The sequence below is a fragment of the Panulirus ornatus genome, chromosome 22, assembly GCF_036320965.1.
Source record: "Panulirus ornatus isolate Po-2019 chromosome 22, ASM3632096v1, whole genome shotgun sequence".
In the NCBI taxonomy this organism is placed as follows: Eukaryota; Metazoa; Arthropoda; class Malacostraca; order Decapoda; family Palinuridae; genus Panulirus; species Panulirus ornatus.
The window spans coordinates 9820036-9843790 of NC_092245.1; the positions used below are offsets into that span (position 1 = coordinate 9820036).

Consider the following 23755-nt stretch of genomic DNA (forward strand, 5'->3'; position numbering starts at 1 on the left):
AATGTAAAATATATAATAAATAAATATATAATAATGTGCATATAAACTCTACAAAAAAATCTATCTCAAGTTGCTGAGCATCTCTGCTTTTAATCTAAACCTAAACACCTGCGTCAGTAGGAGAGGGATGCCAGATTCCGTGTCGAAGTAGCAGCTGCTATCAATCATAAAAGTATAATCTGGAAATTAATAGACTTGAAACAAACTAAAATCATGAAATAAACTCATGACTGAGTGATTAAGTACCTCAAAAATTATTGCATGGATAACCATCCACTGGTAAGACCTTAGCCACCATCTCCTCTCTCAACAGAATAGCTGTTACTAGATCAAGGCACCTAGGTTTACTTGCCACAAATCAAAGGAACAAGATTCCCAGCAGTCCTGATATGATCATGATTCAAACACAAGAGCCATGAGCTTGCCAAACAACCTTTAAGACTTTAGTCAGCAACCGCACATGTGGGCACAAGTGTAAGATTAAATGAGTGGCAAATGACACGTCCTTCCTCAGTGATGGATAACAAAGAACTGAAGTGGTAATCAGCATGGCACAGACAGCATCAGCACTACACAACAGTTGGGTTTGCACTATATCATGATGGCTTGTGTCATAACACTGTAACAAGATGAAAGTAATACAGGCACTCATGCTATATCAATAGGATTGCATCCAGTTGTGCTATATCCCAACACATGTACCAGCTAAATAGAAAAATAACGTAAATCGCAAAGTGATAAGGGATGGGAAACAATGGATGCACAGAAAAGTATGTTAAGAGATGAGAGAACTGACATAGAAACAAAAGAACTTAAAGAATAAAAATAAGAAATACTGACAATAAGATAATGGAGTGGCATAGAATATAACAATAGAAATGCAGGGAAAGTAATAAATAGCAGCAAACAAAATCCAAAACTATTTTCATCATTTGAGAACAGAATAAAGAACAAAAAATTGATATTGCATCTTTTCAGGGTGAAAAATATGGAAATAATCCTGCCAAAATATGCAAGATGCTAACTCAGTAATACAAGAGAATTAAACACAAAGAGATAAAGGGAAAAGATGATAAAAGTTACAGATCAGCTCAAGCAGAACTTGGCACAATCATCACTTTACCAGCTATTTTCCTTAACTGACAAAGACAAAATAGCCTACCAGGTAAAATAAAATAGCATACCAGGTATTCATAAAATGGCACATCACAAATTCATACACAATCCTCTGAAAATGAAAATGTTTAAGACCAGAACAGATGCTCAATTTTTGGGAGCAGATATAGCTATTCTAATGGCAATGAACTTCCAAGAGAGATTAGAAGCTAAACTACCATTACCTACCTCAGCAATGTTGTCTATATCTTCTTCATTTGCTATCTCATGGGAGTCATCTGCCTCAAGACAATCCTCAGGAATCCATAATTCTTTTAATCCTGTACCACGGAGCCTTGCTATGGCAACAACATCACTTCCACCATATCCGTAACCTAAGTAACGTGCAGAACAATGTAGGCAACAACAACTCATTTATCTATTTATGCTACTGACATAAATATTCTAAAAATAATAAAATGTGAATACTAAAACTGTGGTAAGATGGAAACTGTATTGTCTGTAATATGTCAAAAGTAAGAGAAAAGAAAAACACATTTTGCCATAATCTCCTCAATGAAATGGCAGTTTCTTTAATTAGCATGATTGTAGGTAAAGCAAAGATTTGCAGTGCTATGTGATGATAAATAAAAAGGCGTAACTAGAGGAAGTACTTGGAAGAGTTTTGTTCACTACATAATTAGATTTCGGGGGTATTCCCGAAAAGCTCTTGATTCCCCAAGAAAAGTCTTAATTTGATCTTTTTTCACTACTTTTCCAATTTGAAATAACCTTTAAGTTTAAACATCTGACTATCAAATCTTTTAAAAACAATATTAAGCAAATGAAATGCTGATTTCCATTAAGAAAATATGTAAAAGTGATTGAAAAGGGTTCTTGAATTGCTTTCTATACCCAAATGCATCTCCCTCAGGCTTGGTAGCATCAGAAACAAATAAAAAGCACCTTTATTACAAAATCCATGATCCTGTACTTATGCAGATATATTCAAAGAGCATGAAACTCAAAGTTGGGCACATATAACAACAGATACTTATTGAAGTCAATTTTTTTTTTGGACTATTATTGTAAGTTAACTTCCATAACCATTATGGGACCAGTTAGCTTCCAATAACTCGATTTTTTGTCCAATAATGTCCACTGATTTTTTGTCCGATAAAATGTTTACCTTTTGCATTTTCTTTCAGGTTCTTTAGTACAACTGGATCGATGTTGTATACAGGGGTTGACGTGCTGTCAGTGGATTGAATCAGGGCATGTGAAGCATCTGGGGTAAACCATGGAAAGTTGTGTGGGGCCTGGATGTGGAAAGGGAGCTGTGGTTTCGGGCATTATTGTATGACAGCTAGAGACTGAGTGTGAACGAATGGGGCCTTTGTTGTCTTTTCCTAGTGCTACCTCGCACACATGAGGGGGGAGGGGGATGGTATTCCATGTGTGGCGAGGTGGCGATGGGAATGAATAAAGGCAGACAGTGTGAATTGTGTGCATGGGTATATATGTATGTGTCTGTGTGTGTATATATATGTGTACATTGAGATGTATAGGTATGTATATTTGCGTGTGTGGACGTGTATGTATATACATTGTGTATGGGGGTGGGTTGGGCCATTTCTTTCGTCTGTTTCCTTGCGCTACCTCGCAAACGCGGGAGACAGCGACAAAGCAAAATAAAAAAATAAAAAAACACATTCATACTTGCTTGCCTTTAATCCATTCCCAGCGCCACCCTGCTCCACAGGAAACAGCATACAGCCCCCTACTTCAGTATGGTAGCGCAAGGAAAACAGACAAAAAAGGCCACATTCGTTCATACTCAGTCTCTAGCTCTCATGTGTAATGCACTGAAACCACAACTCTCTATCAACATCCAGGCCCCACAGTTCTTTCCATGGTTTACATTTTTCTTATTAATTATACTTGATCGCCATTTCCCATGTCAGTGAGGTAGCACCAGGAAACAGATGAATAATGACCCATCCACTCATATACACATATATGTAAATAAAAGCACATGCATGTACACTTTTTATTATATTCAATCTCCATCTCCCGTGTCAGGGAGGTAGTGCAAGGAAACAGAAGAGGAATGGCCCAACCCACCCACATACACATGCCTATATATAAACACACATACACACACATATACATGCATATACATTTTGACATAAACATACATATACATACAAACATATGTACATATTGATACTTGCTGCCTTCATCCATTCCCGTCGCCACCCTGCCACACATGAAATAGCATCCCTACCCCCCACCTTCCATCATGGTAGCACCAGGAAAAGACAAAAAAGGCCACATTCGTTCACACTAAGTCTCTAGCTGTCATGTGTAATGCACTGAAACCACAGCTCCCTTTCCACATCCAGGCCTCACAGACCTTTCCATGGTTTACCCTAGACGCTTCACAAACAAAATTCCTTCAAACATACCCATTTTTGCCCTCCAAGATAACATTCTCGCCTTCCACACATTCTTCAACGTTCCCAGAACCTTCGCCCCCTCCCCACCCTGTGACTCACTTCCATGGTTCCATCTGCTGCTAAGTACACTCCCAGACATCTAAAACACTTCACTTCCTCCAGTTTTTCTCCATTCAAACTTACCTCCCAATTACCTTGTCCCTCCACCCTACAGAACCTAATAACTTTTACTCTCAACTTTCTCCTCTCACACACTTTACCAAACTCAGTCACCAAACTCTGCAGTTTCTCACCCGAATCAGCCACCAGTGTTGTACCATCAGCAAACGACAACTGACTCACTTCACAAGCTCTCTCATCCACAAACAGACTGCATACTTGCCCCTCTCTCCAAAACTCTTGCATTCACCTCCCTAACCACTCCATCCATAAACAAATCAAACAACCATGGAGACCACGCACCCCTGCCGCAAACCTATATTCACTGGGAACCAATCACTTTCCTCTCTTCCTACTCGGACACATGCCTTATATCCTTGGTAAAGACTTTTCTTTGCTTCTAGCAACTTACCTCCCAAACCATATACTCTCAAAACCTTCCACAATGCATCTCTATCAACCCTATTATATACCTTCTCCTGATCCATAAATGCTACATACAAATCCATCTGTTTTTCTAAGTATTTCTCACATACATTCTTCAAAGCAAACACCTGATCCACACATCCTTTACCACTTCTGAAACCACACTGGTCTTCCCCAATTTGATGCTCTATACATGCCTTTACCCTCTCAATCAATACCCTCCCATACAATTTCCCAGGCATACTCAACAAACTTATGCCTCCGTAATGTGAACACTCACCTTTATCCCCTTTGCCTTTGTACAACGGCATTATGCGTGCATTCCACCAATTCTCAGGGACTTCACCATGATCCATACATACAGTGAATATCCTTAACAACCAATCAACAACACAGTCACCCCCTTTTTTAATAAATTCCACTGAAATATCCAAACCTGCCACCTTGCATCTTCCACAAAGCTTTCACTACCTCTTCTCTGTTCACCAAACCATTCTCGCTGACCCTCTCACTTCGCACACCACCCTGACCAAAACACACTTTATATGCAACTCTATCATCAAACACATTCAACAAAACTTCAAAATATTCACTCTATCTCCTTCTCACTTCATCACTACTTGTTATTTCCTCCCCATGTATCAATTTATGCAGGAGAGAGGTTATCCATTTCTTCTAAATAAAGAAACACTTTGCCTCACTGTCAATGATGACAGAGGGTAATAAAAGTTAAATGGGTGACACAGTAATAAAAGCTGAATGGTAGACAATGGAATAAGTTTTTTCAAGCCTGATGTGCTAGGTTCCTTGCATGAATAGTCTCAGAAAAAGCATAGTTGAGCCATGGACCAGAAAAAGAAATCTCAAAGGAAAAGGGGATATATACCTTCATTACTATCCATGTCTACTATATGTTCAAGAGAGACAAAAGAGTAACCAAAGGAGAGGTACTAAAAAACCAAATCATTCCAGTTAGCATTATCAAGGTGCTGATGGTTACATTGAGAAGGTGCTGGTACAGCAAAAGATGCCATTAACAGAGACACAATTATGATGCCATGGTCAATGTATTAATTATGGGGTGAGAATGTAAAGCTAGTGTAAAAGATCAGATATGAAAACTGATTTAAAGTGTTAGAAAAGTGTTCAGGAATACGGAGGGGCTGAATAGTAATTTGCTCCAAATCATTAAGAATGGAGAATGTAAGAGCTTCCATCCCCCTATCATCTATGTGGGAAGTTCAACCATTACTTTTGGTGTATATTGAAGTTTCCTCAGTGGTGGATTGGCTGACCTGAGCTTTTGGGTAAGAAAAAGTCCTAGCCTGAAGGCAGAAATTTACATCATTAGAGAAAGTCGTAAAATGTGCAGAGGTAGAACAGTAGGTAAAACAAAGGAAAATAATGGTAGTCAAGAGACACATGTAACAATGATGTTTGGTGATTCAAAAGTCTGAAGATTTACAACAGGGGTGCTGATGCTGGAATAAGCAAAGAAACATCATCTGAGCTGGAATTGTGAGAGAAGATTATATTTAGAGATGTGAAAGGGGTTAGTGATGAGGTCTCCTCATTCTTGTCACTTCTAGGGTGGGCAAATTTAACAGTTTTCTTGGGTCAATACATCTTTGTTGTCCTCCTCTGAAATTTCTCACTTATCTCTTTTAAGTGCGGCAACTGAGCACAAAATGCATGTTCTAGTTTTAGCCTTATGAAAGATAAGAGCAACTTGCTAAACTTAAATAAATCCCTATTTTTCCAGCATGGTGTGGGAGTTTCACGCTTGTGGGATCCCATCTCTTGTACATTCTCAGCTCATATAATTTCTTAAATTTATGCATGTTGTGAATAAATCATGCCCATAGTCATCTTATTTCATTATTCCTCTAGTCTCATCCTGTAAAAGTTCTTTAAATAATTTTTAACAAGTTTCTTGTTTAATTTCATATTATATCATCTGGTTGCTCTATTTCTTTATATCCTCTGGTTGCTTTATTTCTGTCTCTCAAAGAACTATTCATTGTCTTCACCATCAATTCATTTTCAAAACCTGAAAGATTGTGATCAGGTCATCCCTTACTCTTCTTTCTTCTATGGTGGGCAAATGAAAGCTCCAAACTTTTCACTGTAACTCATTCTTTTTTCCATACTTGATAACTATTTCCCATGTTAGCAAGCTGTGTGCTGTAACTCAGCTTTCCTAATTCTTTTAACATCCTTGTTGCCCTCTTTTGGTAAGCTCTTTGTGCTTCTTTGTGTGTTTAAATAAATAAAAAGAAAAGAACAAATTACTGAATTTCGGTACCCATCCAGCCAAAAATACAGTATTATATTACAGAGACCATGAATTCTGGTGAAATGAAAGAAGTCATGTCCATAAGCAGGGGAAAAGGATGTGGGAGGGGGCAAAAATTCTGGGAGCCTTGAAGAATGTGTGGAAGTCGAGAACATTATCTTGGAAAGCAAAAATGGGTACGTTTGAAAGAATAGTGGTTCCAACAATGTTATATGGTTGCGAGGCGTGGGCTATGGATAGAGTTGTGCGAAGGAGGGTGGATGTGCTGGAAATGAGATGTTTGAGGACAATATGCAGTGTGAGGTGGTTTGATCAAGTAAGTAATAATAGGGTAAGAGAGATGTGTGGTAATAAAAAGAGTGTGGTTGAGAGAGCAGAAGAGGGTGTTTTGAAATGGTTTGGTCACATGGAGAGAATGAGTGAGGAAAGATTGACCAAGAGGATATATGTCTCAGAGGTGGAGGGAACGAGGAGAAGTGGGAGACCAAATTGGAGGTGGAAAGATGGAGTGAAAAAGATTTTGAGTGATCGGGGCCTGAACATGCAGGAGGGTGAAAGGCGAGCAAGGAATAGAGTGAATTGGAACAATGTGGTATACCGGGATCGACGTGCTGTCAATGGATTGAACCAGGGCATGTGAAGTGTCTGGGGTAAACAATGGAAAGTTCTGTGGGGCCTGGATGTGGAAAGGGAGCTGTGGTTTTGGTGCATTATTACATGACAGCCAGAGACTGAATGTGAACGAATGGGGCCTTTGTTGTCTTCCTAGCGCTACCTTGCACACATGAGGAGGGGAGGGGGTAATTTCATGTGTGGCAGGGTGGCGATGGGAATGAATAAAGGCAGACAGTATGAATTATGTACATGTGTATATATGTATATGTCTGTGTGTGTATATATATGTATACGTTGAGATGTATAGGTATGTATATTTGCGTGTGTGGACGTGCATGTATATACATGTGTATGTGGGTGGGTTGGGCCATTCTTTAGTCTATTTCCTTGCGCTACCTCGCTAATGCGGGAGACAGTGAAAAAGCAAAATCAATAAAATATACTAGTTAGACAGTCTTCAGTAACAGTATTACATTACAGAGTGTTCAATTACAGTATTATATTACAGAGACCATGAATTCTGGTGAAATGAAAGAAGTCATGTCCATAAGCAGGGGAAAAGGATGTGGGAGGGGGCAAAAATTCTGGGAGCCTTGAAGAATGTGTGGAAGTCGAGAACATTATCTTGGAAAGCAAAAATGGGTACGTTTGAAAGAATAGTGGTTCCAACAATGTTATATGGTTGCGAGGCGTGGGCTATGGATAGAGTTGTGCGAAGGAGGGTGGATGTGCTGGAAATGAGATGTTTGAGGACAATATGCAGTGTGAGGTGGTTTGATCAAGTAAGTAATAATAGGGTAAGAGAGATGTGTGGTAATAAAAAGAGTGTGGTTGAGAGAGCAGAAGAGGGTGTTTTGAAATGGTTTGGTCACATGGAGAGAATGAGTGAGGAAAGATTGACCAAGAGGATATATGTCTCAGAGGTGGAGGGAACGAGGAGAAGTGGGAGACCAAATTGGAGGTGGAAAGATGGAGTGAAAAAGATTTTGAGTGATCGGGGCCTGAACATGCAGGAGGGTGAAAGGCGAGCAAGGAATAGAGTGAATTGGAACAATGTGGTATACCGGGATCGACGTGCTGTCAATGGATTGAACCAGGGCATGTGAAGTGTCTGGGGTAAACAATGGAAAGTTCTGTGGGGCCTGGATGTGGAAAGGGAGCTGTGGTTTTGGTGCATTATTACATGACAGCCAGAGACTGAATGTGAACGAATGGGGCCTTTGTTGTCTTCCTAGCGCTACCTTGCACACATGAGGAGGGGAGGGGGTAATTTCATGTGTGGCAGGGTGGCGATGGGAATGAATAAAGGCAGACAGTATGAATTATGTACATGTGTATATATGTATATGTCTGTGTGTGTATATATATGTATACGTTGAGATGTATAGGTATGTATATTTGCGTGTGTGGACGTGCATGTATATACATGTGTATGTGGGTGGGTTGGGCCATTCTTTAGTCTATTTCCTTGCGCTACCTCGCTAATGCGGGAGACAGTGAAAAAGCAAAATCAATAAAATATACTAGTTAGACAGTCTTCAGTAACAGTATTACATTACAGAGTGTTCAATTACAGTATTATATTACAGAGACCATGAATTCTGGTGAAATGAAAGAAGTCATGTCCATAAGCAGGGGAAAAGGATGTGGGAGGGGGCAAAAATTCTGGGAGCCTTGAAGAATGTGTGGAAGTCGAGAACATTATCTTGGAAAGCAAAAATGGGTACGTTTGAAAGAATAGTGGTTCCAACAATGTTATATGGTTGCGAGGCGTGGGCTATGGATAGAGTTGTGCGAAGGAGGGTGGATGTGCTGGAAATGAGATGTTTGAGGACAATATGCAGTGTGAGGTGGTTTGATCAAGTAAGTAATAATAGGGTAAGAGAGATGTGTGGTAATAAAAAGAGTGTGGTTGAGAGAGCAGAAGAGGGTGTTTTGAAATGGTTTGGTCACATGGAGAGAATGAGTGAGGAAAGATTGACCAAGAGGATATATGTCTCAGAGGTGGAGGGAACGAGGAGAAGTGGGAGACCAAATTGGAGGTGGAAAGATGGAGTGAAAAAGATTTTGAGTGATCGGGGCCTGAACATGCAGGAGGGTGAAAGGCGAGCAAGGAATAGAGTGAATTGGAACAATGTGGTATACCGGGATCGACGTGCTGTCAATGGATTGAACCAGGGCATGTGAAGTGTCTGGGGTAAACAATGGAAAGTTCTGTGGGGCCTGGATGTGGAAAGGGAGCTGTGGTTTTGGTGCATTATTACATGACAGCCAGAGACTGAATGTGAACGAATGGGGCCTTTGTTGTCTTCCTAGCGCTACCTTGCACACATGAGGAGGGGAGGGGTAATTTCATGTGTGGCAGGGTGGCGATGGGAATGAATAAAGGCAGACAGTATGAATTATGTACATGTGTATATATGTATATGTCTGTGTGTGTATATATATGTATACGTTGAGATGTATAGGTATGTATATTTGCGTGTGTGGACGTGCATGTATATACATGTGTATGTGGGTGGGTTGGGCCATTCTTTAGTCTATTTCCTTGCGCTACCTCGCTAATGCGGGAGACAGTGAAAAAGCAAAATCAATAAAATATACTAGTTAGACAGTCTTCAGTAACAGTATTACATTACAGAGTGTTCAATTACAGTATTATATTACAGAGACCATGAATTCTGGTGAAATGAAAGAAGTCATGTCCATAAGCAGGGGAAAAGGATGTGGGAGGGGCCAGCTCCACTACTGCTAAAACCCTCCCTCTTGTTGGCAGAAGAGTCAGGGCTTAATATATACTGTTTCAGAACAAATTTAAAGAATGTTGAAAACATTGGTCTTACATGAATCTCAGAAGTGAGAATGCTGTAAGCTACTTACTATACCAAATATTCTCAAAGGTAAGAGCTCTTTAAAATAATTTATTCTTATTTCTTCTTACCAAAAAGTGTGAGGTGTTCAAGATGTTTACATTTCCAGGCTAACATAACTAATGGGTCTGGGGATTCTTGGTCTTCATCACGACCCTCAGTGAGCATTCCCCAGCCGCTGTGATCCAAGGAGTCCACAAGTGCCAGGTGATGCAAGGTTTCACTATACCAGTTGCTCATCAGGCGCAAAGCTGCTATGTTTACCTTTGAGAAAGAGTAATTAATATAAGTAAATTATTCTTTAAGAATTTTGCATCAATAATCTAATAATACTTTTCCTGTCTGTCTGAAGGAGGATGATTCAGAAAGGGCTAATCTTTTACAAGTTAAGAAATAAAATCATTAATCACAATCAAATTATGAAATAATCTCCACAGTACATCTTTAATCCTGAAATCATTTCCTGCACTGTAAGCAAGAGACCAACAGCAACACTCACATATAAAATAAATGGCAACACAAGAGAGTACCTACCTAAAAGTAACTATGACAAGATATAGACAAAATGGCATGGCTCACACAATGTGCTCTCCACATGTCCTGCTGGATAAATTAACACTCTTCTCTGCTGCCAACTTTATAACATAAAAATTCATTCTTGATTCAGTTGGGTCTGATTTCAACCACACATTGACTATTCTTCTAAACGTTTCTGTAGTTCTTCGATGCATGTTTCTCTTGGTATTATAACATTGCATAATCCGTCTAGCTTCCTGGTTGGGCTGTCATATATCAATGTTTGATTCATTTTTATGTTACATGGTATTCTTGAAGACTTAGTGAGTCTGTATCTTCCCTACTGATGTGCTTTCATGATTAACAGACTTTCTTTTATACCTTCAATCTGTGGCCATGCATAGATTAACATATATATTTCTCTTCCTAATTCTAGGCCATACAGTTGCAGTTCTTTCATCTTTCGTGGATAATCACGAGTTCCATATCCTTAATTTTGCTCGTGAAATGTTTCTGGATTCTCTCTTAATTTTTATTTGTTTCATTAGTGACCAAATAACACAGCAATATTCAATTCTTATTTGTAAAATAAACATTCAAATCAAAACGTTTCCATCTCTTGTCATGACAGTTTTCAGAATCATACCACTCATCACTTGAAGGCATTTCATTTTCAATATCCTCTCTGAAATCTAATTTCTCATTTATAAAGACAAAAATCTTTTACATTTGTCCAATTTTCTATCATTTTCCCTGCTGAACCTTTACAAGGCACAGTGGAGTCACAATTATTTGTGATATTCAAACTCACATTTACAAATTTGTGGGAACCTATATCAAAACTCTTTTGAAGAAATTTCGCTGTGCAGCCATTGTACATGAATATCTAGGTCGGTGCACTTGGTCGATCTAAATGATCTTGAATACTTTCTTTTATGCAATGGAGTTATCACTGAATTCTTGATACAAAACAGATCATACAATGCTCTAGATGCTACCGAGGATGATCTAGTAAATCACTTCACCCATCAGTATCTCATGAACAAGGCTCCTTGCCTCTCTCAATATCATCTGAGGAACAATGCTCCTACCTTATACCATCAGTAGCTGAAGAACAAGGCTCCTCACCTCAACCACCATTACCTGACAAACAACGCTCCTTGTTTCCCTCACCAGCACCTAAAGAAGAAAGCTTCTCACTTTACTCAGTAGTACCAGAGGAACAAGGCTCCCCATAACTCCTGCCAGCACCTCAAGAAGAAGGCTCCTTGCCACTCCACCAGTAACTGAGGCACAATGCCTCTTGCTTCCCTCACTAGTAGCTGAAGAACAAGGTTCCTTGTCTTCCTGCACCAGTATCTGAGGAACAGTGCTCCTCATCTCCCCAAGCAGTACCTGAGGAACAAGCCTTTTGCCTCCACCTTTATCTGAGGAATAGGGATCTTTGCCTCTCCAACCAGTCCCAGAGGAACAAGGTTCCTCTCTCCCCCCACCAGTAAACAAGGAACAAGGCTCCTCACTTCCCCCACAAGCACCTGTCTGTCTTTGGGCCTATACTCCCCATTGTTTAAATCAATGATACTGATGAAGGGCTGAATAACTTAGTGTCAAATCTGTAGATGACACAAAGATCAGTAATGCCATATTAACTAAAGAAGACACACTAGGCTTACAAGAGGATCTATATGAAAAACATGAATGGTCTAGAAAATGGCAAATGCCTTTTAAGATTAACAAATAATAGCTGTTGCAATTAGAAAAGGGAATACAGAGGTAGAATTCTTTCTCCCAACTTTTTTTTTTTTGTCATTCAAGTTCACAATTTCCCATGTGAGAGTTAGCGTCAACAACAGATGACAGAGCCTTAGAGACAAAAAATTCTCACATGACTCCTTGGTCTTTCTTTTGGAAAATAATACAGGAAGGGAAGATTGCTCCTGCCCCTCTTAGTTGCCCTCTATGACACACAGGGAAAACATGGTCAGTAGTTTTTCTCCCCAATCCCAGAGAGGCATTTGGATGATACTTGAAAGGAAGGAGTGCAAATGACTGAGAGATGTATAAAAGAAAGCAGCAGGAGGTCAAGAGAAAGGTGCAAGGGTTTAAAAAGAGGGAAAATGAGAGTTGGGGTGAGATTATGATTAACTTTAAAGGAGAATAAGAAGATGTTTTGGAAGGCGGTAAATAACGTGTGTAAGACAAGAGAACAAATGGGAACATCGGTGAAGGGGGTAAGTGGGAAAGTAATAACAGGCAGTGATGAAGTGAGAAGGAGATGGAGTAAATGTTCTGAAGGTTTGTTGAATGTGTTTGATGATAGAGTGGCAGATATAGGGTGTTTTGGTTGGGGTGGTGTGCAAAGTGAGAGGGTCAGGGAGAATGGTTTGGCTAAGAGAGAAGAGATATTGAAATCTTTGCGGAAGATGAAATCAGGAAGGCGGCAGGTTTGGATGGTATTGCGGTGGACTTTAATATAAAAAGGGGTGACTGTGTTGTTGGTTGGTTGGTAAGGATATTCAATCTATGTATGGCCCATGGTGAAGTGCCTGAGGATTGGCAGAATGCATGCATAGTGACATTGTACAAAGGCGAAGGGGATAAAGGTGAGCGTTCAAATTACAGAGGCATAAGTTTGTTGAGTATTCCTGGGAAATCATATGGGAAGGTATTGATTGAGAGGGCGAAGGTATGTACAGAGCATCAGATCAGGGAAGAAGAGTGTGGTTTCAGAAGTGGTAGGGGATGTGTGGATAAAGTGTTTGCTTTGAAGAATATGTATGAGAAATAGAAAAACAGATGGAATCATATGTGGCATTTATGGATCTGGAGAAGGTATATGAGAGGGTTGATAGAGATGCTTTGTGGAAGATCTTGAGAGTATATGCTGTAAGAGGTAAGCTACTAGAAGCAGTAAAAAGTTTTTATCAAAGATGTAAGGCATGAGTACAAATAGGACAGGAGGAGAGTGATTGGTTCCCAGAAAAGTTCAGTCTGCAGCAGGGGTGTGTAATGTCCCCATGGTTGTTCAATTTGTTTATGGATGGGGTGGTTAGAGAGGTAAGTACTAGAGTTTTGGAAAGAGGGGCAAGTATGCAGTCTGCTGGGGATGAGAAGGCCTGGGGAGTGAGTCAGTTGATGTTTGCCGATGATACAGCTCTAGTGGCTGATTCAAGTGAGAAACTGCAGAGATTAGTGACTGAGTTTGGAAAAGTGTGTGAAAGGAGAAAGTTGAGAATAAATTTGAATAAGAACAAGGTTATTAGGTTCAGTAGGATTGAGGGAAATGTTAACTGGGATGTAAGTTTAAATGGAAAAAAATTGGAGGAAGTGAAGTGTTTAGATACCTGGGAGTAAACCTAGCAGAGAATGGAACCATGGAAGCAGAAGTTAGTCACAGGGGGAGCGATGAAGAATGTTTGGAAAGAGAGAACATTATCTCGGAGATCAAAAATAGGTGTTTGAAGGAATAGTAGTACCAACAATTTTGTACAGAGGAGGGTGGATGTGTTGAAAATGAAATGTTTGAGGACACTATGCAGTGTGAGGTAGTTTGATCAAGTGAGTTATGAGAGGGTAATAGAAATGTATGGTAAAGAAAAGAGTGTGGTTGAGAGAGAAGAGAGTGTATTGAATGGTTTGGACATAGGGAGGGGATGAGTGAGGAAAGGTTGACAAAGAGGATACATGTGTCAGAAGTGAAGGGAACAAGGAAATGCAGGAGACCAAATTGGAGATGGAAGGATGGAGTGAAAAAGATTTTGATGGATCAGGGCCTGAACATACAGGAGGGTGAAAGGTGTGCACAGGATAGAGTGAACTGGAACAATGTGGTATACTAGGGTCAACGTGCCACCAATGGACTGAACCGGGGCACATGAAATGTCTTGGGTAATCCATGGAAAGGTTTGTGGGGCCTGGATGAGGACAAAGAGCTGCATTACACATGAGAGCTCATGAATGGATGTGTGTGGATGTAGCTTTTCTTTATCCGTTTCCCAATGTCAACTGGCTGACACGGGGTGGTGATGCTGTTTCCTGTGTGGTAGCACCAAGAACAAAGAAAGGCTTCATTCACTCACATCCATTCTCCAGCTATCATGAGTCATCTTCCAAAACCAGTCACTATTCACAACCAAACCCCAGAGACCCTTTTGTGGTTCCCTGGTTGCTTCATTTGCCCTGCTTCATACTGACATCAGGTCACCCCTTGTATACCACACCACTCTAATTCTCAACCTGTCCTTGCATGCCTCACACCCTCCTGCATGTTCAGGTCACAAACATTCAAAAGCTATTTCACTCCATCTTTCCACCTCCCCTTTGATTCCCCCTTATTCTTCTTCCCGCCACATCTGACATGCATACCCTCTTAGCAATCATCTCCTCACTCATCCTTTCCACATGACCATACCATTTTGGCAAATCATCTTCAGTTCTCCCATACATACTCCTCTCACTACCACATCTCTCTCACACCCTATCATTTCTTACTTGATAAACTGTCTTCACACTACATACTGTCCTCAGGCAATTCACTTCCAACACATTCAACCTCTTATGTACTTTGTCATCAAAGGCCCATGCCTTGTATCCATAAAACACCAACAGGACAACTATACCATCATACATACCCATCTTTGCCCTCATAAACAGGGACCCCTCTTTCCACATATTTCTCAATGCACCCAGGACATTCGGCACCCCTCACCCAACCTAGGGTTTACTTCAGCTCCCATACTTCTATTTGCTGATATTCATTTAACTCTACATACATTATGTTCTGCCTGTTTTACGATGAAGACAAATGCTCCTGGTTTGGTGCCAAAGTACTTTGCATTTCATGTTCCTGTCTTCACTTCTGTTGTTTCTAGTTTCATTTAAAATCTGCAGAACAACTTACAAGGTTTGCAGGAGTTTGACCTAACATTGTATTGATTATGTCTACTCTCCTTTGTAGATCAATTTGCAATGACATCTGTTTAAGGTTTTTAATGATACTTGGAAGACTGACGATTCAAACATTTGACGTCTTTGCTTAATGTTTCAGACTTTCCTGAAAACATTGTACTTAAGTCTTTGCTTAATCTTTATGTAAAAATTAAAGGTATTGTCAAGTTCTGATGATGTGCAGCATAACATCAGTCTTCCCCTTACTGCCTGGGACCTAACAAACACTTTCAGAGTAGATTTATGTAACACAATTTTTTCATTACACTGGACATGGGATAAGGATGTGTAAGAATGTACTGAGGCTACATGTATAAGATCCATCCCATGGAATTGGAGAAGGATTAACTAACAACAGACAGATTTTACATACGTTTCAAGAAAAAATGTATAACTATCAGGCATGGCAAAGGCAGTCCCTGAAAAAGTCAATATTCATACTTACCCACTCACAAAAGAAGGCTCTGAAGTGTGTAAGGGGCATGGAGGGATGTAGAAGACCAGACCCAAGTTGTTCCACTCCATCATAGGAATGCATCAAATTCATGAACAAGGAACACTGTGGACTGTGTAAATGCAATATAAGTTAGACAAACACAGTTCAGTTCAGATCATAATATCTTTAAAATTCTGATTACATCTCTAACTTCACAAATCTGCATCTTCAATTCACACCCTCCAGTATATTACTTTTCCCATAATTCAATATTTTCTGACCATAATTCTTCAAAACATCCACAAAGATCACTAATCCCAATGACACCTTTGATGTGTTACACTGCACTTCATGACTTTACCATTATCAGTGACTTCTCACACCCAAAGATCTCCAATACTTTTCTGAGATATCACTACACATTATAGTAAGTGTTATAAAAGGTTAGCTAAGTTTTACTATTAAAGCCAATCAACACTTTTTAAACCTTCATCATCAAATACACATGATAAGAATGTAGGTTCTGAAGCATAAGTACAAGGGTTTTCCATAGACCACATACGTTGCCTGCACTGCAGCATGGTTATAAGGGGCAAAACAATAATGAATGGAAATACCATTTGGGAAATACAGGAAATATGTGCTTTAAACCATTTAGGAAATGGAGGAAATATGTGCTTTACACCATCTGGGAAATACAGGACATATATGCTTTACATTCCATAGATATACGTGGAAATTTCTTCATGTTATGAGCCAAGTTTACTTCCTGGTAATACATTTTCAAACACGGCATAAAAATTAAACTAGACTTATAGGTCTTACGCCATTAAGTGTTTTTGATGATTAAAAATATTTCTATAGAGTTTCATGGCCAAAGATTGAAATCAAGTAGGTTAAGTTATAGGATAAACTTATCTAATAATGGCATAATTGAGGCAAAATCTAACCATGGGTGATGGGTTATATGCCATGCAATTCTTTGGATGCTGGGTAACTACTATAAATTCTACAGGGTATTTTACCTAGTTTACATTTTGACCAAGATCAAGTGACAGTTTAATGTCACTTTGGTCGACAAAAAGAGTATGGACAACAGTAGGACAGATGATGAACATACAAAGTGATCTCTAAACGTCTACATTGTTATGCTGACACAAAAATTCATATCTACCACAGGCAGAACCATATAAGCACTGGAGAGAGCACTTATTCTTAAAGGTAGTGAAACACTTTTACATCCAAAAGTGACATGTACCCATGAAGAGTCACCACTTTGATGAACGTAAATGATATGAGGTCAGCAGATGCTTATTTGGATAATTTAATGACCATGCAGTGATCCACCCACACCTATGATACAGCATATGAGGTGGTGCCAAGTCACTATCTAACTCCATTCATTGGTTGACTGCTGTTTGTGCCTAGGGCCTGTCACTGTCAGCAACCAAAAAAAATCACTTTTAAAAACAAAAGAGGGAAAGGAAGAAAGGTGAAACATACGGATGCTCATATGACTTTCTCTATGATAGAGTATTGGTCTTTCCTTCTTCGAACCCATGGCCATGTGAGCACCTGGGAAAGGGTCTATCCTTCCCTATTTCTGGACCATCCTTTTCAGATGGAGGCACACATAAAATTTCACAAGGAAAGTTAACCTGAACTAAACACATGTATTACTAAAACACATGTTCAGCAGATGCCAAAGAACCTTTTTTTCTAACTCTGTAAGAAATTTCTAAAGAAAACCACTGTAGATGTGACAATTCTTACATTATGATTTGTAGCATGAAGCTCTAGTCGTTAAAGAACAAACTTCCCAAACCAACTGGAAACATGCACTGTTGTTAAAAAATTTGAAGGAGCTGGGAAGAACAAAAAAATATATCTGAAATAGGTTTCCTTTCAGAAAAGAAGATTGAATGTTGGGGTGAAGAGGGTGGTGAGAGTAAGTGAGCTTGGGAAGGAGACTTGTGTGAGGAAGTACCAGGAGAGACTGAGTACAGAATGGAAAAAGGTGAGAACAATGGAAGTAAGGGGAGTGGGGGAGGAATGGGATGTATTTAGGGAATCAGAGATGGATTGCGCAAAAGATGCTTGTGGCATGAGAAGAGTGGGAGATGGGTTGATTAGAAAGGGTAGTGAGTGGTGGGATGAAGAAGTAAGAGTATTAGTGAAAGAGAAGAGAGAGGCATTTGGACGATTTTTGCAGGGAAAAAATGCAATTGAGTGGGAGATGTATAAAAGAAAGAGAGAGGAGGTCAAGAGAAAGGTGCAAGAGGTGAAAAAAAGGGCAAATGAGAGTTGGGGTGAGAGAGTATCATTAAATTTTAGGGCAAAAAAAAAAAGATGTTCTGGAAGGAGGTAAATAAAGTGCGTAAGACAAGGGAGCAAATGGGAACTTCAGTGAAGGGCGCAAAGGGGGAGGTGATAACAAGTAGTGGTGATGTGAGAAGGAGATGGAGTGAGTATTTTGAAGGTTTGTTGAATTTGTTTGATGATAGAGTGGCGGATATAGGGTGTTTTGGTCGAGGTGGTGTGCAAAGTGAGAGGGTTAGGGAAAATGATTTGGTAAACAGAGAAGAGGTAGTAAAAGCTTTGCGGAAGATGAAAGCCGGCAAGGCAGCAGGTTTGGATGGTATTGCAGTGGAATTTATCAAAAAAGGGGGTGACTGTATTGTTGACTGGTTGGTAAGGTTATTTAATGTATGTATGACTCATGGTGAGGTGCCTGAGGATTGGCGGAATGCGTGCATGGTGCCATTGTACAAAGGCAAAGGGGATAAGAGTGAGTGCTCAAATTACAGAGGTATAAGTTTGTTGAGTATTCCTGGTAAATTATATGGGAGGGTATTGATTGAGAGGGTGAAGGCATGTACAGAGCATCAGATTGGGGAAGAGCAGTGTGGTTTCAGAAGTGGTAGAGGATGTGTGGATCAGGTGTTTGCTTTGAAGAATGTATGTGAGAAATACTTAGAAAAGCAAATGGATTTGTATGTAGCATTTATGGATCTGGAGAAGGCATATGATAGAGCTGATAAAGATGCTCTGTGGAAGGTATTAAGAATATATGGTGTGGGAGGCAAGTTGTTAGAAGCAGTGAAAAGTTTTTATCGAGGATGTAAGTCATGTGTACGTGTAGGAAGAGAGGAAAGTGATTGGTTCTCAGTGAATGTAGGTTTGCGGCAGGGGTGTGTGATGTCTCCATGGTTGTTTAATTTGTTTATGGATGGGGTTGTTAGGGAGGTGAATGCAAGAGTTTTGGAAAGAGGGGCAAGTATGAAGTCTGTTGGGGATGAGAGAGCTCGGGAAGTGAGTCAGTTGTTGTTCGCTGATGATACAGCGCTGGTGGCTGATTCATGTGAGAAACTGCAGAAGCTGGTGACTGAGTTTGGTAAAGTGTGTGAAAGAAGAAAGTTAAGAGTAAATGTGAATAAGAGCAAGGTTATTAGGTACAGTAGGGTTGAGGGTCAAGTCAATTGGGAGGTGAGTTTGAATGGAGAAAAACTGGAGGAAGTGAAGTGTTTTAGATATCTGGGAGTGGATCTGGCAGCGGATGGAACCATGGAAGCAGAAGTGGATCATAGGGTGGGGGAGGGGGCGAAAATTCTGGGAGCCTTGAAGAATGTGTGGAAGTCGAGAACATTATCTCGGAAAGCAAAAATGGGTATGTTTGAAGGAATAGTGGTTCCAACAATGTTGTATGGTTGCGAGGCGTGGGCTATGGATAGAGTGGTGCGCAGGAGGATGGATGTGCTGGAAATGAGATGTTTGAGGACAATGTGTGGTGTGAGGTGGTTTGATCGAGTAAGTAACGTAAGGGTAAGAGAGATGTGTGGAAATAAAAAGAGCGTGGTTGAGAGAGCAGAAGAGGGTGTTTTGAAATGGTTTGGGCACATGGAGAGAATGAGTGAGGAAAGATTGACCAAGAGGATATATGTGTCGGAGGTGGAGGGAACGAGGAGAAGAGGGAGACCAAATTGGAGGTGGAAAGATGGAGTGAAAAAGATTTTGTGTGATCGGGGCCTGAACATGCAGGAGGGTGAAAGGAGGGCAAGGAATAGAGTGAATTGGAGCGATGTGGTATACCGGGGTTGACGTGCTGTCAGTGGATTGAATCAGGGCAAGTGAAGCGTCTGGGGTAAACCATGGAAAGCTGTGTAGGTATGTATATTTGCGTGTGTGGACGTATGTATATACATGTGTATGGGGGTGGGTTGGGCCATTTCTTTCATCTGTTTCCTTGCGCTACCTCGCAAACGCAGAAAAAAAAAAAAAAAAAAAAAAAAAAAAAAAAAGGTTTCCTTTAAATCAAGAAAATCTATGAGTTTTGACTAGACAAAGATGATGACATTCTGAATGAGAAATTTTCCATGATGGTAATGGAACAGGATTACTCCAGAATTCAATGGTCTCATTTTTATCATGAAATACTGGGTCTAAATCATCCTTTAATCAGAAAAAAATGACCTTCAAATATCAGTACATTCTTCAGCCTAACACATTATGATCTTCGCCAACCATTCTTCCAAATCTCAATGATAGAAGGAATAGAGATTTTAAAAAAGTGTTGTGAAGCCAATTATCCATAAAGCCAAGGAAGTAAAATATCTAAGACCTTCCACATCTTCCATTAAATCCATTTTGTGAACCTCAATTACTCAAACTTTCTCCCCTGCAGTAGCAGGAAAAAATAACAAAATTTATCTTTGCCAAATCATCTTTGAAATATATACAATACATCATGACAACTATAAAACTTCTGGGGTAAACCATGAAAAGGTCTGTGGGGCCTAGAAGTGGATAGGGAGATGTGGAGTTTGTGAATTACGTATGACAGCTAGAGACAGAATGTGAGCAAATGTGGCCTTTTTTGTCTGTTTCCTGGCACTAATTTGCTGATGTGGGAAATGACAATCAAGTATAATAAGTGAATAAATAAATCATATATATCATACTTGATTGCTGTTTCACTCATCAGCGAGGAAGCACCAGGAAAAAGACAAACAACAACGTTATCTCGGAGCAAAAATGGGTATGTTTGAAGGAATAGTGGTTCCAATAATGTTATATGGCTGTGAGGCATGGGCAATAAATAGGGTTATGCGGAGGAGGGTGGATGTGTTGGAAATGAAATGTTTGAGGACATATGTAGTGTCAGGTGGTGTGATCGAATAAGTAATGAAAGGGTAAGAGAGATGTGTGGTAATAAAAAGAGTGTGGTTGAGAGAGCAGAGGAGGGTATGTTGAAATGGTTCGGACACATGGAGAGAATGAGTGAGGAAAGACTGACCAAGAGGGCATTTATGTACATACATGTGAATGTGGGTGGGTTGGGCCATTCTTTTGTCTGTTTCCTTGAGCTACCTCGCTAATGCAGGAGACAGCATCAAAGTATAATAAATAAATAGAGGTGAAAAAGAGGGCAAATGAGAGTTGGGGTGAGAGAGTATCATTGAATTTTAGGGAGAATAAAAAGATGTTTTGGAAGGAGGTAAATAAAGTGCGTAAGACAAGGGAAAAATGGGAACTTCAGTGAAGGGGGCTAATGGGGAGGTGATAACAAGTAGTGGTGATGTGAGAAGGAGATGGAGTGAGTATTTTGAAGGTTTGTTGAATGTGTTTGATGATAGAGTGGCAGATATATGGTGTTTTAGTCAAGGTGGTGTGCAAAGTGAGAGGGTTAGGGAGGATGATTTGGTAAACAGAGAAGAGGTAGTAAAAGCTTTGCGGAAGATGAAAGCCGGCAAGGCAGCAGGTTTGGATGATATTGCAGTAGAATTTATTAAAAAAGGGGGTGACTGTATTGTTGACTGGTTGGTAAGGTTATTTAATGTATGTATGTCTCATGGTGAGGTGCCTGATGATTGGCGGAATGCTTGCATAGTGCTATTGTACAAAGGCAAAGGGGATAAAAGTGAGTGCTCAAATTACAGAGGTATAAGTTTGTTGAGTATTCCTGGGAAATTATATGGGAGGGTATTGATTGAGAGGGTGAAGGCAAGTACAGAGCATCAGATTGGGGAAGAGCAGTGTGGTTTCAGAAGTGGTAGAGGATGTGTGGATCAGGTGTTTGCTTTGTAGAATGTATGTGAGAAATACTTAGAAAAGCAAATGGATTTGTATGTGGCAATTTATGGATCTGGAGAAGGCATATGATAGAGTTGATAGAGATGCCCTGTGGAAGGTATTAAGATATACGGTGTGGGAGGCAAGTTGTTAGAAGCAGTGAAAAGCTTTTATCGAGGAAGTAAGGCATGTGTACGTGTAGGAAGAGAGGAAAGTGATTGGTTCTCAGTGAATGTAGGTTTGCGGCAAGGGTGTGTGATGTCTCCATGGTTGTTTGATTTGTTTATGGATGGGGCTGTTAGGGAGGTGAATGCAAGAGTTTTGGAAAGAGGGGCAAGCATGCAGTCTGTTTTGGATGAGAGAGCTTGGGAAGTGAGTCAGTTGTTGTTCGCTGATGATACAGCACTAGTGGCTGATTTGTGTGAGAAACTGCAGAAGCTGGTGGCTGAGTTTGGTAAAGTGTGTGAAAGAAGAAAGCCGAGAGTAAATGTGAATAAGAGCAAGGTTATTAGGTACAGTAGGGTTGAGGGACAAGTCAACTGGGAGGTAAGTTTGAATGGAGAAAACCTGGAGGAAGTGAAGTGTTTTAGATATCTGGGAGTGGATTTGGCAGTGGATGGAACCATGGGAGCGGAAGTGTATCATAGGGTGGGGGAGGGGGCGAAAGTTCTGGGAGCATTGACGAATGTGTGGAAGTTGAGAACTTTATCTCAGAAAGCAAAAATGGGTATGTTTGAAGGAATAGTGGTTCCAACAATATTATATGGTTGCGAGGCGTGGGCTATGGATAGAGTTGTGCAGAGGAGGGTGGATGTGCTGGAAATGAGATGTTTGAGGACAATATGTTGTGTGAGATGGTTTGATCAAGTAAGTAATAATAGGGTAAGAGAGATGTGTGGTAATAAAAAGAGTGTGGTTGAGAGAGCAGAAGAGAGTGTTTTGAAATGGTTTGGTCACATGGAGAGAATGAGTGAGGAGAGATTGACCAAGAGGATATATGTGTCAGAGGTGGAGGGGAAAAAGGAGAAGTGGGAGACCAAATTGGAGGTGGAAAGATGGAGTGAAAAAGATTTTGAGTGATCGGGGCCTGAATGTGCAGGAGGGTGAAAGGCGTGCAAGGAATAGAGTGAATTGCATCGATGTGGTATACCGGGGTCAACGTGCTGTCAATGGATTGAACCAGGGCATGTGAAGCATCTGGGGTAAACCATGGAAAATTCTGTGGGGCCTGGATGTGGAAAGGGAGCTGTGGTTTTGGTGCATTATCACATGACAGCTAGAGACTGTGTGAACGAATGTGGCCTTTGTTGTCTTTTCCTAGCGCTACCTCACGCACATGAGGGGGGAGGGGGTTGTTATTTCATGTGTGGTGGGGTGGCGATGGGAATGAATAAAGGCAGACAGTATGAATTACGTACATGTGTATATATGTCTATGTCTGTGTGTGTATATATATGTATACGTTGAGATGCACAGGTATGTATATTTGCATGTGTGGACATATATGTATAAACATGTGTATGTTGGTGGGTTGGGCCATTTCTTTTGTATGTTTCCTTGCGCTACCTCGCTAACACGGGAGACAGCGACAAAGCAAAATAAATAAATAAATAAAATAAATTTATTTTTTTATTATACTTTGTCGCTGTCTCCCGCGTTTGTGAGGTAGCGCAAGGAAACAGACGAAAGAAATGGCCCAACCCCCCCCCATACACATGTATATACATACGTCCACACACGCAAATATACATACCTACACAGCTTTCCATGGTTTACCCCAGACGCTTCACACGCCCTGATTCAATCCACTGACAGCACGTCAACCCCGGTATACCACATCGCTCCAATTCACTCTATTCCTTGCCCT

The 23755-nt window shown here is 40.3% G+C and overlaps 1 protein-coding gene across 5 annotated transcripts in view; it reads right to left on the reverse strand.

The window, feature by feature from the left end:
* Window positions 1–23755, reverse strand: part of LOC139756527 (F-box only protein 33) — a 97615-nt gene that overhangs the window by 27829 nt on the left and 46031 nt on the right. For all 5 annotated transcript variants that reach the window (XR_011714373.1, XM_071676012.1, XM_071676010.1 and 2 more), the window contains 3 exons: window positions 15829–15949; window positions 9992–10184; window positions 1345–1490 (listed from right to left, as the gene is read on the reverse strand). Coding sequence is in view for 4 of the 5 variants with exons in the window: in XM_071676012.1 (XP_071532113.1) it covers window positions 1345–1490; window positions 9992–10184; window positions 15829–15949 (460 nt within the window). In the remaining variant the exon portion in view is untranslated. The remainder of the gene's footprint in view (window positions 1–1344; window positions 1491–9991; window positions 10185–15828; window positions 15950–23755) is intronic.